The sequence below is a fragment of the Eubalaena glacialis genome, chromosome 13 (assembly GCF_028564815.1).
Source record: "Eubalaena glacialis isolate mEubGla1 chromosome 13, mEubGla1.1.hap2.+ XY, whole genome shotgun sequence".
Lineage (NCBI taxonomy): Eukaryota > Metazoa > Chordata > Mammalia > Artiodactyla > Balaenidae > Eubalaena > Eubalaena glacialis.
This window is the reverse complement of record NC_083728.1, coordinates 70,916,779-70,932,224: the sequence shown is the minus strand read 5'-3', so window position 1 is coordinate 70,932,224 and position 15,446 is coordinate 70,916,779. Positions and strand designations below refer to the sequence as shown.

At 45.0% G+C, this 15,446-nt stretch overlaps 1 protein-coding gene across 5 annotated transcripts in view; it reads left to right on the top strand.

Moving 5' to 3' along the window:
- The window catches only part of SYT17 (synaptotagmin 17), an 82,682-nt gene that overhangs the window by 32,746 nt on the left and 34,490 nt on the right, over positions 1 to 15,446 (top strand). For all 5 annotated transcript variants that reach the window (XM_061209223.1, XM_061209222.1, XM_061209224.1 and 2 more), the window contains exons 6-7: positions 12,899 to 13,019; positions 14,561 to 14,716. In XM_061209223.1, coding sequence (XP_061065206.1) covers positions 12,899 to 13,019; positions 14,561 to 14,716 — 277 coding nt within the window. The remainder of the gene's footprint in view (positions 1 to 12,898; positions 13,020 to 14,560; positions 14,717 to 15,446) is intronic.

Below are 15,446 nucleotides of genomic sequence, written 5' to 3'. Positions count from 1 at the left end.
GTGCTGTGCCAGCGCCTGGCTCAGAGCAGAGCTTCTGTTTGTGGAATGAATGACCTGTTGGTAGCATTTCCTCTGAGAGTCTGAGGCCTGTGGGAGGGGCCCCTGTCCCCACTTGGGGGTGGGGTGGGAGCATGGAGGGAGGTTGGGTGGTCTGGGATGTGCCGTTTGCCTGGCACATAGTCGGACCCTACAAGGAATTTCACAGCATGAGATGGAGGGAAACTGAAGCTGGGGAGTGAAGAACCTCATAGATGGCGTTTGTCCTGAGGGGGGCATGGGGGCAGGAGCCACTGAAAGATGACAAGTAGCAGAGAAAGCTGGCCAGGGTTGCATTTTAGGCTAATCCTCTGGGGTGTTTAGACCAGATAGGTTAGAGCTCACTCTCCACACTACTGATCTTGGGCCAGATCATTCTCTTTTAGGCGGGACTGAGTAGTATTAACAGCATCTCTGGTCTCTACCCACTAGTTGCCAGTAGCACCTCCTACTCCAGTTGTGACAACCAAAACTGTCTGCAGGCACTGTCAAATGTCCCCTGGGGGCACATAGCCTGGTTGAGAAGCAAAGTGTGAGAGCAGAGGCGGGTGGCCTGTAACTAGTGGGCGAGGCGTCCTGCTGTGACTGAGGGCAGGGGTGGGCTCGGAGTCGAGGATGTTTAGTTGTTGGAAGTGACACGAGGGACGAGGGTGAAGGAGGCCTCCAGGATCTTGTTCAGTTTGAGGGGCTTGCTGGCTGGGGGAGCTGGGCAGTGAGGAACAGGTGGGGATGAGTGGGGGTGGTGATGAATAGTTCATTTTGGGATGCCGGGGTTGAGGATGGCCGTGGAGCATCCACGTGGAGATTTCCTGTGGACTAAAGTTAAACTCCCTAAGTGATTGTGTCCGATCCCATCACTTGAAACACCTGTGTTATCAGTTTTTCTGGGGAACTTGTTTAAAATACGAATTCCCGGGCCCCTCCTATGAAGAATCTGATCAAGTAGGTTTGGGGAGGCCCCGTAAATCCCCCAGGGATGCTTCTGATGAGGGCAGCTATGGAAACATGGAACTTTATAAGCCTAGGCCTGTCCCCTGCCTGGATGGCTGGCCGACACCTCACTCATGATACGTTCAAGACTGAACTGTTGATTTCTCCCCAGATTGCTCCTCCACACATGTTCTCCACATCCATCAGTGGTATCAGCATTTACCCCTAAACCTAGGAGTCTTATCCTTCAACCATCAGCAAACCATGCCAGCCCTACCAACCACTTCCAGTTTCCTCCACTCCAACTGTCTGGTCCAGGCCACCTTCACCTCTCACCTGGATTATCGTAACTCTCCTATGGGTCTCCCTGCTTCATCCGTTTGCCTACCTCAATATATTCTCAACACGACAGCCAGGGAATCTAGTAAAATGAATATCGGCTCAGGTCTTTCTCCTGCTTCCAACTTTCCAGTGGTTTCCCATCTCATTCAAGATAAAATCTAAACAAGACCCAATCCCTTCTCCCTCCAACCTGTTTTTCCCTGTTGGTGGCCTCCCTCACTCTGCTCCAGCCATACCAACTTTGTTGGGTTTCTCAAACACACCAAGCATGGGCCTGCCTCAGGGCCTTTGCACTTGCTGTCTCTGCCTGGAATGCTCTCCCTCCAGATACCTGCATGGCTCCCTGCTTTCTTCATTTAGGTCTGCCCTCAATGTCACCATCTCAGAGAGGCCTTCCTTGACTTCCCTCTTTAAGAGCAGCCCCATCACTTTCTATCCCCTTAGGCAGCTTTATTTTTCTTCACAGTACTTACCACTAGCAGACTTTGCAAACTGATTTCTTTATTATCTCTTCCTTCCACTACAATGTGACGATCAAGGGGATGGGGATGTTTTTCTGTTTTGTTCACTGCTGGTCCTCCAGTGCCTGGTACATAATAGATGTTCAATAAAAATATTTATGGAAGAGAAGCAAGTAAGGAAGAAAGGAAAGGAGAAGGAGGAAAGAAAACATATAAGGCTTAGGCAGGACTAGAACTTGAAAGAAATCAGCATGTTTGGGACACACAGAAAATATGATAGTTGAAACCCTAGGCATCGACAGCATTTACCAAGAAACACTGTATAATGTAAGAAGAAAAGGTGACCATGAGTTGAATTCTGCGGAAAACTGCATTTAAGGGCAGGGGAGAAGGATGAGGAACTATGAAGACCAGGAAACAGAAGCTAGAGGGAGAGGGAAGGTAGGTGATAACCCTGTCGTGCATGGCGACAGAACTGCAAGAAGAGCTGGTCTCCACTAGAACTTCGTGGGGTGTCTGTTGTGCCCCCCATTTTCCCCAGGAGGAGAGGAAAAGAGGCTCAGAGGGGTTCAGCAGCATGTCCAAGGCCACACAGTGAGTACGTGGTGGAGCTGGCATTGGGTTTTAGGGCTGTGACTCAGTCCTCCTTATACCACCACTGTATCAGTTTCCTATGACTGCTGTAACAAGTGACAACAGATCGGGTGGCTTAAAACAACAGGAAAGTGTTCTCTCCCAGTTCTGGAGGCTGGAAGTCCAAAATCAAGGTGTCGGCAGGGTCGGGTTCCTTCTGGAGGCCTTGAGGGAGATTTGGTTCCATGATCTTTTTGAGGGACACAATTCAATGCATACCAACCACCCTACCTCCAAATACTGGGGTGGGAAAGAGAGGTAAGGGCGAACATAGAAGGTGCAGCCCTGCCCCGGAGAAATGATAGTACATGAAAAGTAAAATAGCCTCATAAAAGAGTTTGTTACAAGAGGTGCAGAGAAGTGAATAATTACAGCATGAGTAGAAGAGGGAGTCAGAAGGAGAGACAGCTTCCATCGGAACAGGAAGGAGGTGCAGCCAGAGAGATCTTTTAAAAATGCATGTCGAATTAGGTGATTCTGTCTAAAGCCTTCTGTGGCTCCCTATTCCTCAGGATAAGTCCAAACTCCTTACATGGCTGCAAGGCATGAGCTGACCTGCTTTTTCCCCCAGCCTCAGCTCTGCACCTTGCCCTACCCCAGCCCTTCCCCCTTTACTTGTCCATATAGGCCTTTTCCGCTGTTCAGTGGACCTGCTCCTTGGCCCTCTAACTCCTTGGCCCTCTAACTCCTGTTCCTACTTCTGCAGGGGAGTCTTAGGAAAGTCGGTTGCCACAGCACCCTGTTATTCTCCATAGCACACACCACAGTGCTAATTAAATCATCTCATTATTAATTAGTTCTGCATAATAATTCATTAAATAATGTTGACTATCAGGAACTGCATTACAGCGACCTTGACCGTCTTGCTTACTGCTGTGTCCTTTGTGTCTAGCATGACTGCCCAGTCAACAGATAATTATTGAGCACCTACTGTATGCTAGCCCTGTGCCTGACATGTGGTAGACACTCTATAAATATCTGTGGACTGGATGATTGGGTAAGGGGTGGTCTAATTAGGTGCCTAAGACACAGAGAAGCAGAGGGGGGCTTTCTGTGCAGAAGTGGGATGAGCAGATGAAAGAAGGGTCCGGGGCTGGACCCTGCTGACTCGAAAGCCCTCCCTTGGCTGGCAGAGCTTCTCCCCACCACTTCCCTGCAAGTGCCCTGGCCCATCCTGGATGCTGCTGCTGCTGCTTCTACTAAAGGGGGACTCTCCCTAACTGTCCACTGTTGGTCCTTCATTATGGACACTGGGTAGCTGGAGACAGGGCTTCATGTCTGCCATTCAGGTTTGGGTTGATAGTGTTGCATATTATGGTGGCATCTCTGCTAGAACAGCTGTCTTTGCTACAAGATGCTCACTGGGGGCCCAATTTAGAATAGAGTCAGTATCTCACTCTTTCAAGATGCTTGAGTGGATCTGAAGTAGGTTGATCTAATTTGGACAGCCATCGAGCACTAGACATAAACTCTCAGACGTCAAAAGATTGAGCCTCTCTCCCATCTTCCCTGGAAGGTTTAGCTTCATACACAGGGTATAAACAAACGTTTCTCTTGGCCAGCATTCACCCAGAGTCTGTTCTATACCTGGGGAGATGGACGGAGGTAACATAAAATCACTACCCTTGACAGCCTCATGGGCAGAAAGATAGGAGAAAAGAGGGTCACTACCTCAGAAATGAAAACAGAGCCTTACCTCACACCATACACCAAAACCAAGTCCAGATGGTCCAAGGACTTTTTGAAAAGCCAAACTTTAAGTTTTAGAAGGAAAAAAAGGAGAATATCTTTATGACCTAAAAATAGCAAAGCATTTCTGAAAAAGTCATAAAGTATGAACCATAGAGGAAAAAGATAAATGCGTTCTACCACTTTAAAACTGTAAACTTCTGCTCATCAGAAAACATGGTAAAAAAAAATGTAAAAACAAGCCACAGACTGGGAAAACTATACACATGTATTAGTTTGCTAGGGCTGTTGTAACAAAGTTCCACAAACTGGCTTAAACAACAGCAATTTACTGTTGCACAGTTCTGGAGATCCAGATGTTGACAGGGCCACGCTTCCTCTGAAGGTTCTAGGAAGGGTCTATTCCAGGCCTCTCTCCTGGCTTCTGGTAGTTCCTTGGCTTGTGGCAGCCTGACTCCAATCTTCACATGGCGTTCTCCTTGTGTGCATGTCAGTGTCTAAATTTCTCCCTCTAATTGGATTAAAGGCCCACCCTACTCCACTATGACCTCATCTTAACTAATTACATCTACAACAACCCTATTTTCAAATAATGTCACATTCTCAGGCACTCAGGAATGGGACTTAAACATACGAATTTGGGGAAGGGCACAATTCAACCCATAACATATAACTGGTGAGTAATTTCATAGCCATAATATTTAAAGGCCTTCTTGTAAATCAGTAGATGCCCAATAGAAAAATGGGCCAAAAGGGACATCCCTGGTGGCCCAGTGGTTAACACACCACGCTTCCAATGCAGGGGGCCCGGATTCGATCCCTGCTCAGGGAACTAGATTCCACATGCTTGCCACAACTGAGAGTTCGCATGCCGCAACTAAGGAGCCCACCTGCCACAACTGAGAGACCCGGTGCAACCAAATAACTAACTAACTAACTAACTAACTAACTAAATAAATAAATAAATAAATAAAAGAGAGACACCTAGTTTTCTTTAAAAAAAAAAAAAAAAAGGCCAAAAGAAATGAACAGGGATTTCATAGAAGAGAAAAAAATGAATAGCTGATGCTCAGTCCTTTTAGCAGTCAGGGAAATACAAACTAAATCCATAGTAAGATATCCACTGGACAGCAATAATTAGAAAGCCTGACAGTAACAGACAAACACAATCCAGTGCGAAGTGTATATTGTTGACCACAACATGGGCGTATATCGAGGAGGGGCATTGAACTCACACAGAAAGTCAGTGTTTCCACGTAAAAGAGGAAATGTAATTAAATTGATATATGGCTAGATACTCAATCAAAGAAATGCAACCACACTGATCCCACACCCATTTGTCAAAGTGTTAAGACCCAGTGCTGGTGATGTTGTGGTGATACTCCTGTCCTCTCCCTCTCCTGGTGGCTGGAAAAGTTCAGCCCTTTTCACAAACAGTCTGGCAGTTCATTACTGAATGGCAGAAAAATATCTGGATATTTTTGATATGTTTTAATAAATTCTTTGACCCAGTGGTCTCACCCCTGGGTTTTAGTAGAGGGATGTAATCTAAAAGAAGATAAGTGCCAAAGTGCCCTATTTTAGACCATTAAAAATAACCTAAGTACCTAGCAATAAGAAAATGGTTAAAATAAATTGCAGTATTTCAGCCTAATGGAATATTCTAAGTAGACATTACAAATGATACTTGTGATGTCTAGGTAATAACTTGGAAAATGTGTGTGTCTGTTTATTTAAGTTTTAAAATGGTCGGGGGTGGTATTTCGGAATTCACCTGTGCTGTCAATGCAGCTACGCAAATATTGTTTTGATTATTGACAAGGACTGGAAAAGAATCTGAAAGCGGGGCGGTGGAGAAAAGAAAGCATTTGATGAAATGTGTAACATGCCGGGATTGTGGTTGGATTTTGCTTTTTAAAAAAATCCATTCCTATTTTAATGTTGTTTGTGCAGTAAATTAAGAGACAAAAGGTTTCTCCTGACCCACGGGAACAAAGACGGTGGGCGCACAGCAGCTGTGTTTGGGCATCGTTAAAAGTACGTGCACACATCCGAAACCCTCTGCTAGGTGAGCAAGAGCCAGGGTGCCATTAGAAGCACTTCAGAGGAAGTATGTCAGGAGGAGAGCTGGGCTGTTGTTTTCCCCGGAACGTGCCTTTTGTCCCAAATGGTTTTCTTTGATTTCCTTTTTATTGATTAGAACTTAGCTGTGTTCAGAGGCTGCAGAGAGACAGGATTTTCCTCTGGGTGGAGAGAGGAGCAGCATTTGCACAAGCCAGCTGCTGGGGGGCTGGCACGGTGGCTTCTGGATTCATTTGAGTAATTTACGGACGGTCTATTTCAGTTCTCCCAAGCCCACCCCACGTGATTCAACCAAATGAAGCTCATCAGGCTCCTAAAAAGGAAACGAGGCCTATTTGTGACGTTGTCTTGAAACGGGAAAAGGTAGAAGTGTCACCAGTCACCCAGGTCCTTCTCCCACCTCAGCTTCAATTCTCTGGAGGTTGGGTAGGACAGGCGACAGACACTGTGCTGATGACCCCTCTCGGACCAGGATGTGGTGCAGGAAGCCTCCATGTTGGGGCCGCATAGCTTGTTCTCGTGGCCCCTGGATTGAAGTTCTTCCACGTGCTCGGAATATAGTGGTGGAGAGACGGACACTGTCTTTGCCTTTATGTGGAACAGGAAAACATCTGACAATGACAAGTGCCATGAAAGAAATAAAACAAGGTGATGTGATAGAAAGTGATGGAGGCAGGGGGCTCTTGTCCACTGGGTGGTCATGGAAAGCCTAGAAGAGGTGACATTTGAGTTGAGATTCCCAGGCTAAGGGAACAGCAAGCCTTGGGGTAGGAACAGACTTCTGTTTTCAAGGGATAGAGAGAAGGCAGAGGTGGCAGCCGGATGAGGTCGGAGACGTAAGCAGGGGTCAGATTATTTAGATCCTGGTAGACAAGTGGTTCTCAACTGGGCGCTTTTACACTGAGGGGACCTTTGACAATGTCTAGAGACATTATTTGTAAGGAGAATCCTCACTAATTTATTTTAGAAATCCAAATTATTAACCCTCTTTGGCTACTTTATTATTAGTAGCAAGTTACTCAGGACTTTATGTTATGAAATCAAGAACCTTCAGGATCAGAGCAGCAAGAGGTGCCAGGGCTGCAGTGCAGGGTTCCCTCATTCTGTTCCATCTGTGTGGAGTGTGCCTCCCTGCAACATTTGCTGGACAAAATCCTACTTATCTTTCTTTTTTCTAGCTTTATTGAGATATAATTGATATAGAGCATTGTGTAAGTTTAAGGGGTACAATGTGATGACATATATAGATGTATACATTTTGAAGTGGCTACCATGATCACCTTAGTTAACACATCCTATCTATCTGTTAGGGATTAACTCAAATGCATCCTGAGTGAAGCCTTGCCTAATCATGCCCCTCCCAAGACTGGGTTGTGCTTCAGTCTTGCACTAGGTCTGGTTCATATGGCTCATTAACAGTTAGGACCTATAACGTTTTTTTAATTGAGGTGAAATTCACATAACATCAATTTAACCATTTGAAAGTGTACAATTCAGTGGCATTTAGTACATTCTCAACGTTGTGTGACCATCACCTCTCTCTACTTCCAGGACATTTCTATCACTCCAAAGGAGACTCTGTACCCACTAAGCAGTCACTCCCCATTTCCCCCTCCTCCCAGATCCTGGCAACCACTAATCTGCTTTTTGTCTCTATGGATTTACCGATTCTGGATATCTCATGAATGGAATTACACAAGATGTGGTTTTGTGTCTGGCTTCTTTCACCTAGCATCATGTTTTTAAGGTTCATCTATACAACATTGTAGCATGTATCAGTACTTCATTCCTTTTTATGACTGAATAATATTCCGTTGTATGGATAGACCACATTTTGTTCATCCGTTCATCCACTGATGGACATTTGGGCTGTTTCCACCATTTGGCTACTGTGAATAGTGCAGCTGTGAAATTCATGTGCACATATTTCTGTTCTCTTGAGTATATACCTAGGAGTGAAATTGCTGGATCATGTGGTATCTGTATGTTTAACCTTTCATGGAATGGCCAAACTGTTTAGAGTTTACAGCAGAGCAGCTGTACCATTTTACATGCCCACCAGCAATGTACAGGATTCCAGTTTCTCCACATCTGTGCCAACACTTGTGATTTTCTGTTTGTTTTTTTAATAACCATCCTAGTGAGCATGAGGCCCCTGGAATTTTTATTTTTTTATACCTTCCCTGGTCTTCCCCAACAGACTGATTTGTTGATGGCTGGGATTATGCTTTAATTGGCAGCAACATGGTGTGAGAGTTAATGCAGGGGCTGAGCTTGCATCCTGTCCTTCTTTATGATTTCTTGAGTCACTTGGCTTCTCTGAGCTGGAATCCCGTCATCTGTAAAATGGACATTTCTAGGGCTATTGAGGGGAAGAAATGAGATTGAGCCTTAGCTTGCCGGGGTCAGTGCCTGGCCTAGGGTGATTTCTCCATAAAGGTTTGCTGTAATTACCATGTTCATGACTTTCCAGACCCAGGCCCCAGTAACTGTTGAATAAATGTTTGTTGAATGAATCAGCCCTTCGATATTGCTCAATTAGCCTTCTTTTCTATTTCTACCAACTGTTCCCCAAATTCCAGACAGCTGTCTTGCAAACTGATCACTCCCAAGACAGAGAGAAAGAGTGGCTCGATCAATGGAACGGCTTCCCTGGAAAAATAGAACATGAAAACCTTGATGTGCTTGTGTTGGGGGTGGAGCACGGGGAGAACACAGGGAGCTTGTATCCTACTAAGGGAAGGAAGACTAAAAGAAGCTTTTAGATGACAAACAACCTTCTTAGAAAGGTGATGACACCAGGAAGCTGCCTCGTTGAGGGTTCAGTCAATGGCCTCAGGGGAGGGAAAGAGCAGCTCTCTAGCTCTGTCCACTCCAGAAAGCACTCTCCACTTAGAGAGGGCTTGAGGGCCTCTTAGGCGCTGAGGGCTCAGGAGCTGGCCTCAGGCCCCTCTCTCTCCATCCATCTCTTGAACTGGCAACCGGGGGTGGGTCAGCCGCTGGGCAGCTTTCTCTGGCTCCGGGGACCCTTCCAGAATCCACCTCTTCTCACCCTCCAGCCACACTGGCCTTCCCTCTGTTCTTGGACACACCGGCTTGGTTTCTCCCTCGTTTCACTTGCTGTTCTCTCTGCCTGGCATGTCCCCCGCCTCCAAGCTCACCTCACAGAGAGGCCTCGCCCTCCGACCGCCCTGGCTCACATGGCGGTCCCCACGTGTGCCCCATTGGTCACCACTCTCTTGCCTAACTTTTCTTGCTTTCTTTTTTAATATTTATTTTGTGTTTTTAAATGAAATATTTCTAACATAAAACAATAAAACAAGCACCCATGTACCCATCTCCCAGACTTGACAAGGGCTAATGTTCTGCTCTACTTGCTTACTTTAGATCTTTCCTTTTAATCAACTTTATCGAAGTATAATTTACATACAATAAATACATACATTTTAAATATATAGTTTATAGATTTGGGGGCAAATGCACCTGTGTAACCACTACCGCAGTCAAGATACAGAATATTTCCATATCCCCAGAAAGGCCCCTCACCTCCCGTACCCGGCAGGAGTTTTCTTCCTGGTACTCAACATTATCTGAAATCACCTCATTCATGACTTTTTTAGTCTGCTTCCTGTCTGTCTTCACCACCAGAGTGTATGTTCTACAAAGGCAGGGACCGTATCCCGTTCCCAGTCCAGGCACATAGTAGGCCCACAAGCAATCTATGGAAGCCATGATATTGTCTTCATTATCCTTGTGTGTGCACATCCCGACACACATGTCTGAGGATGTCTGTGGGGTAAGTTGCTGGGAATGGAACTATTGGGTTAAAGAATATTTACTCTTTTCTTGTTATCACAAAAGAGACATCTACCCCCCTTTCTCTTGTCTATCCAGGGTTTCTCAACCTCAGCACTGTTGCCATTTGGGGCTGGATCATTCTTTGTTTGGGGTCCGGGACTTACACTAGATTTGGGTAGCCTACAAAGGGAAGGGTGCCAGGAACATCCCTGACCCCAGTTGTGACAACCCAGAATGTCTCCAGACATTGGCAAATGTCCCCTGGGGGCAAAATTGTCCCCAGTTGAGAACCACTGGTCTGTGTACGTAGGCTAATTTCTTGCCATCCTAAATTGTTCCTCAGCTGAGCCCATCCCTAAACAAACTACCCTCGACGACTAGATTGGTTGAATCCATTTTTTGCCCTGTTTATGCAGCTCAGCTGACTGAATTGCAAGTCCTGATCCCTGTCTTTACAGCTACATCATCAAAGGAGATGCTGGTTTGTTTTAGAAGCAGGGAAGGCATCACTCTGACTTATAAACCTGGGAGGAACAAAAAGTCCATAGGACTTGAATGGCTTCTCCATGGCCTGGGCACCAGCATAATTCACAGCATTCCTTGCCTGAGGACAAATATGTCTTCAGGGTCATGCTCTGAAGATGCGGCATCTTCCAGGCCTTCAAGAACAAGAATGAAACCCCTAGCAAATGCGTAAAGGGCTCTGAACTTCTTTGATTACTCAGGACACTGAGTTAGCCGTTTCTTTCTTGAAAAATCTGCAAGCTTATGTGCCCAGAGCTGGACAGCAGGAACCTAAAGGGTGAAGGAGGACAGGTGGGGACCCAGTGATGTGAAGAGGCAGGTCCCATCTAGAGGGCACTGCATTGTGGCCAGATGTCGCCAGGTGGGAAGGTGGGCCCAGCCTTGCCAGACCTTCCTGTTTTTCAAGAAAGACAAGAAATTCAGACTTTTTTTAGTGTGAAAAATCTTGATTCTTAAATTTTATAGTTATTAGCAAGGAATTATCTGTTTAAACGTGATGTGAACCAAACAAAACGCATCTATAGGCTGCCAGTCTGCAACCTCTGAGTTAATTTACAAGGTTGTTTCTTGTTTGGGGACTAAGTCACTCGGTTCAGAAATCTTTTGGTTTGACTCTTCATCTAGTCAACAAATCTTTATTGAGTATCTACGAAGCATTGTTCTAGAGCTGCCACTTGGCATTAATTTGCTCAAATGACTGACACCAAAAGGGATAGAGATTATGGGTGTGTGAGTGGGTTGGTGGATGAAGAATGGATGGATAGATGGATGGATGGATGGATAGATAGATAGATAGGTAGATAGATCAATCTGATCTTTTAGAGATACATGCTAAAGTATCACAGATGAAATAATGTGACGTTTGGGAATTACTTCAGAATAATACAGGCAGTTGAACGAGGGGATAGGTGAATCAAGATTGGCCATGTGATGATAATTGTTGAAGCTGAGTGATGGTGGCTATGAGCAGGTTCCTTATACTCTTCTGCCTTCTTTTGAATATGATTGGAAATTTCCCATCCTAAAAGTATTTGTTTTAATGTCCTTATCAGTTAGAAATGCACTCTGAAAGAGATATAGGTAAAATGACGTCATGTCTGGGACTTGGTTTAAAATATTCAGCTAAAAGTTTTCACAAGTCAGGGTATAGATGTGCTATGATCTGAATGTTTGTGTTCCCCTCCCCACCACCTGCAAATTTGCATGTTGGAATCCTGACACCCAGTATGATGGTGTTAGAAGGTGGAGCCTTTGGGAGGGTGATTGGGTCATGAAGGTGGACCCCCCCTTGAATGGGATTAGTGCCCTTACTAAAACTCCAGAGAGCTTCCCAGCCCTCTGCTGAGGATACAGTGAGAAGTCCGCAACCCTGAAGAGGGCCCTCACCCGACCATGTAGGCACCCTGATGTCCCAGCCTCCAGAACTGTGAAAAATAAATGTCTGTTGTTTATAAGCTACCCTGTCTGTGGTATTTTGTTATTGTAGCAGCCTGTATGGACTAAGACAAGATGAAACATCCTTCAGCAAAATGTTGATAATTGGTACAATTGGGTGATGGGTATATGGAGATACATTGAACTGGCGTGTTTAATTTGTATATGGTTGAAATTTTCTACAGTTAAAAAAATGTTTAAAGGGATAGAGAGGTGGGGGCCTCTTGTTTCTAGGTACTTCTGGAAGTATGGAGTCAGGCACTGGGTGCGTATGTGAATTTCCCACGAGTGTGGTAGTGTTGACAGCAGAGGAATGGGTACTCTTTAACAAGGGATGTCACAGTCTGAGCTTGCCTTGGTGAGGCGAGAAGCATGGGCTCTGTTGTGGACTCAGCCTGCAGGTTGAGAACAGGTTTCTCACCTGGATGGTTTCCCTGCAGGGTGGTCTTCCTCCCTGTTACCCTGCAGGGAGGCAGAATAGCACAATGGTCAGAGAATCTGGAATCAGCCTCCCTGGCTCCAAGTGCCAGCACTACCACTTTCTAGCTGTGTGTGGCCTTGGACATGTTTCTGAGCCTCTGTTTCCTCTGAGCCTCAGTTTCCTCTCCTATTAAATGTAATACTCATATCTCACAGACTCGTTATGAAGATTGAACTAATAATTACATGTTAAGTACTTAGCACAGAGCTCGACATGTAGCATTTATTTATTATCATTATTGATGCTTTTGTTCTTACTATATTGTGGCTGCTCTTAAACATTCTAAGAGCAGAACAAACTTTCTGAAATAGATGGAAGAAAATAAGTGGGGAGAGAGGTTAAAAGAAGTCAAAGAAAGAGGCACTTATTGTCAGCTGATCCACCCACAGAAGTCCATTTGTGAGCTGCTAGAATCAGTTTCCTGCATGATAGGTACAAAAAGAATACCAAAAAAATGCACCTTCCTGACCATATCCTTCCTCCGCAGAATGAGGTAGAACTGGGGGAGCTGCTTCTGTCACTGAATTATCTCCCGAGTGCTGGGAGACTGAACGTTGATGTCATTCGAGCCAAGCAACTTCTTCAGACAGATGTGAGCCAAGGTTCAGGTACTGTGTGGCCTCTCCTTCACCCATTTCTTTAACAAGCCATCTATGTTTGTTTGACACAAGGGACCTGATTTTCTTTTTCTGCATCCTGGATACTATTAATTAATACGACCCTTTGAGGGTAAAATAGCATCCAGATCTAGGATGTTAGTTCAAGAGGAAAAATAAACGATCAGTTGTTCTTAGGATGAGGCAGGTAAGTGATACCATTCCAGTTACTCCATTTGAAGTAGGGGTTTGACTGAGACCAGGTGTGATAACTACTGAAATCTAGATCCTCTTTGTATACACATGCAGCCCCAAGGAAGTTACTTGCCTTTCCAGATGCTATGCGTGTAATGGAGACACCATGCTCCAGGTGGCGGCAGCGTGCACTGACCATGCATTCTAATCTGTGAGAGCAGTGGACACGCCCTGAGGTTCTTTTCCCAGCTCTTTTCAAGAGTAGCATAAGTCTTTATAAATCCCAGCTCTGAAAAGACTGTTGTATTTAAAGTGCCTATAACACACCAATTCAAACGTGACTTTTAATGAAATAGAACAGATTACATTCCATTTGTGTGTAGCTTTCCCATGACAGCAAAGGATATTATCATGAAAGCAGCCATGGTTGCTCAGTAGTGGAAATACAGTCTTCTCTAAGTGCAACAGCTAAAATAACTTACTTTTGCCATAAAGTGACAGCTGAATTTAGAAGACAACTTGTATTCTCAAAAACCACATTATAAAAACAGGTTTTGAAGGGGCCAGTAGAGGGAATGGTATTAAGGCTGGAGAGTTTCAGAATCACACCACAGTGGGAGAGTCAGTATGATAACATGATTAAGGGCTCCGGAGTCAAACTGCCTGGAACCAAAGCCTAGTTCTACTGCTTATAAATAATGTGGCCTTGGGGAAGTTACTTGACCTCTATAAGCCTCAATTTCTCCATCTGAAAAATTGAGATAACAGTATACATCTCACTGGGTTGTTTAAACAAATACAAAATTAGATAATGTACATGAATCTCTTTGTAAACCATAAAGTGATCTGAGAATGATAGTTATAATTCTGTTTTTCCCTGTATGGGCTATGGGCTCACTGACATGATAATGGGTCTCTAAGGGCAGAAAACTAGGGCAGGCTCTGGGTCTAGCTCTTCTTCCACTAGCCTGATCTTAAGCAAATCATTTCCTGTCTTGAGTCCTCAGTTTCTTCATCTGTAAAATGAACACAATGCCTGACACACGGGAGGAGCTCAATAAATTTTGGATGGCTAGAGTAAGAGAGAAAGGGGTGAGCAGATAAGCAGCTGGATGGGAAAAAGGAAGAATATATAATAGATGGATAGATGGGAAAATGGATGAATGAAAGGAGGAGTGGAAACCTGGAATGGATGGACTGATGAGAAACGAAAGGATGGGTCGGTGGTTGGGCTGTCAAATGGTTGGGAAGTTGGATGGATAGGTGGATGGGTGGATGGATGGATAGATGATGGATGGATGGATGGATGGATTGGGTTTCCTGATCTCCAACACTATGATTCTGCATCCAATTCTCAGATCCCTTTGTGAAAATCCAGCTGGTACATGGACTCAAGCTTGTGAAAACAAAGAAGACATCCTTCTTAAGAGGCACAATTGATCCTTTCTACAATGAATCCTTCAGCTTCAAAGTTCCTCAAGAAGAACTGGAAAATGCTAGCCTAGTGTTTACAGGTAGGTAGTGTTCCAGACATTGATGAACTGCAGGTGAGGCATATTCAGTGTATTGTCCTAGGGATAGAAGGTGATATAGAGAGGGTGATGTTTAAGAACTTCACATCCGGTATTCAGCTACCTGGGTTTGAACTCACCATTTGTGGACTTGGAAAAGATTCACAGAACCACGAAGTATAATTGTTACAAATGTAAATTTTAGAGCCAGATTTCCTGGCACTTCCACATAATTACTAAAGTCTTGGACAAGTTACTTAGCCCAGGGGTTTCCAACCCCCGGTTTGCGGACCAGTACTGATCTGCGGCCTGTTAGGAACCAGGCTGCACAGCTGGAGGTGAGCGGCGGGGGAGCGAGCGAAGCTTCATCTGCTGCTCCCCACTGCTCGCATTACTGCCTGAACCATCCCCCCCCATTGCTCGTATTATCGCCTGAACAACCGTTCCACCCCCAACCTCCGTCCGTGGAAAAATTGTCTTCCACAAAACCAGTCCCTGGTGCCAGAAAGGTTGGGGACTGCTGACTTAGCCTCTCTGAGCCTCAGTTTCTTCCATCTATAAAACGTGGGCAATAATAGTACTTGGCTTCATAGGTTTGTCGTGAAGATTAAGTAAATTGTGTCTTTGAGATAATAGTAAGTGCTGTGTTAGCTTTGACAGTATGATGATTCAAGTGGCTTATGGTCTAATAGGGAAACATGAGAAAATAGGATCACCTAACTCCGAGAGGAGG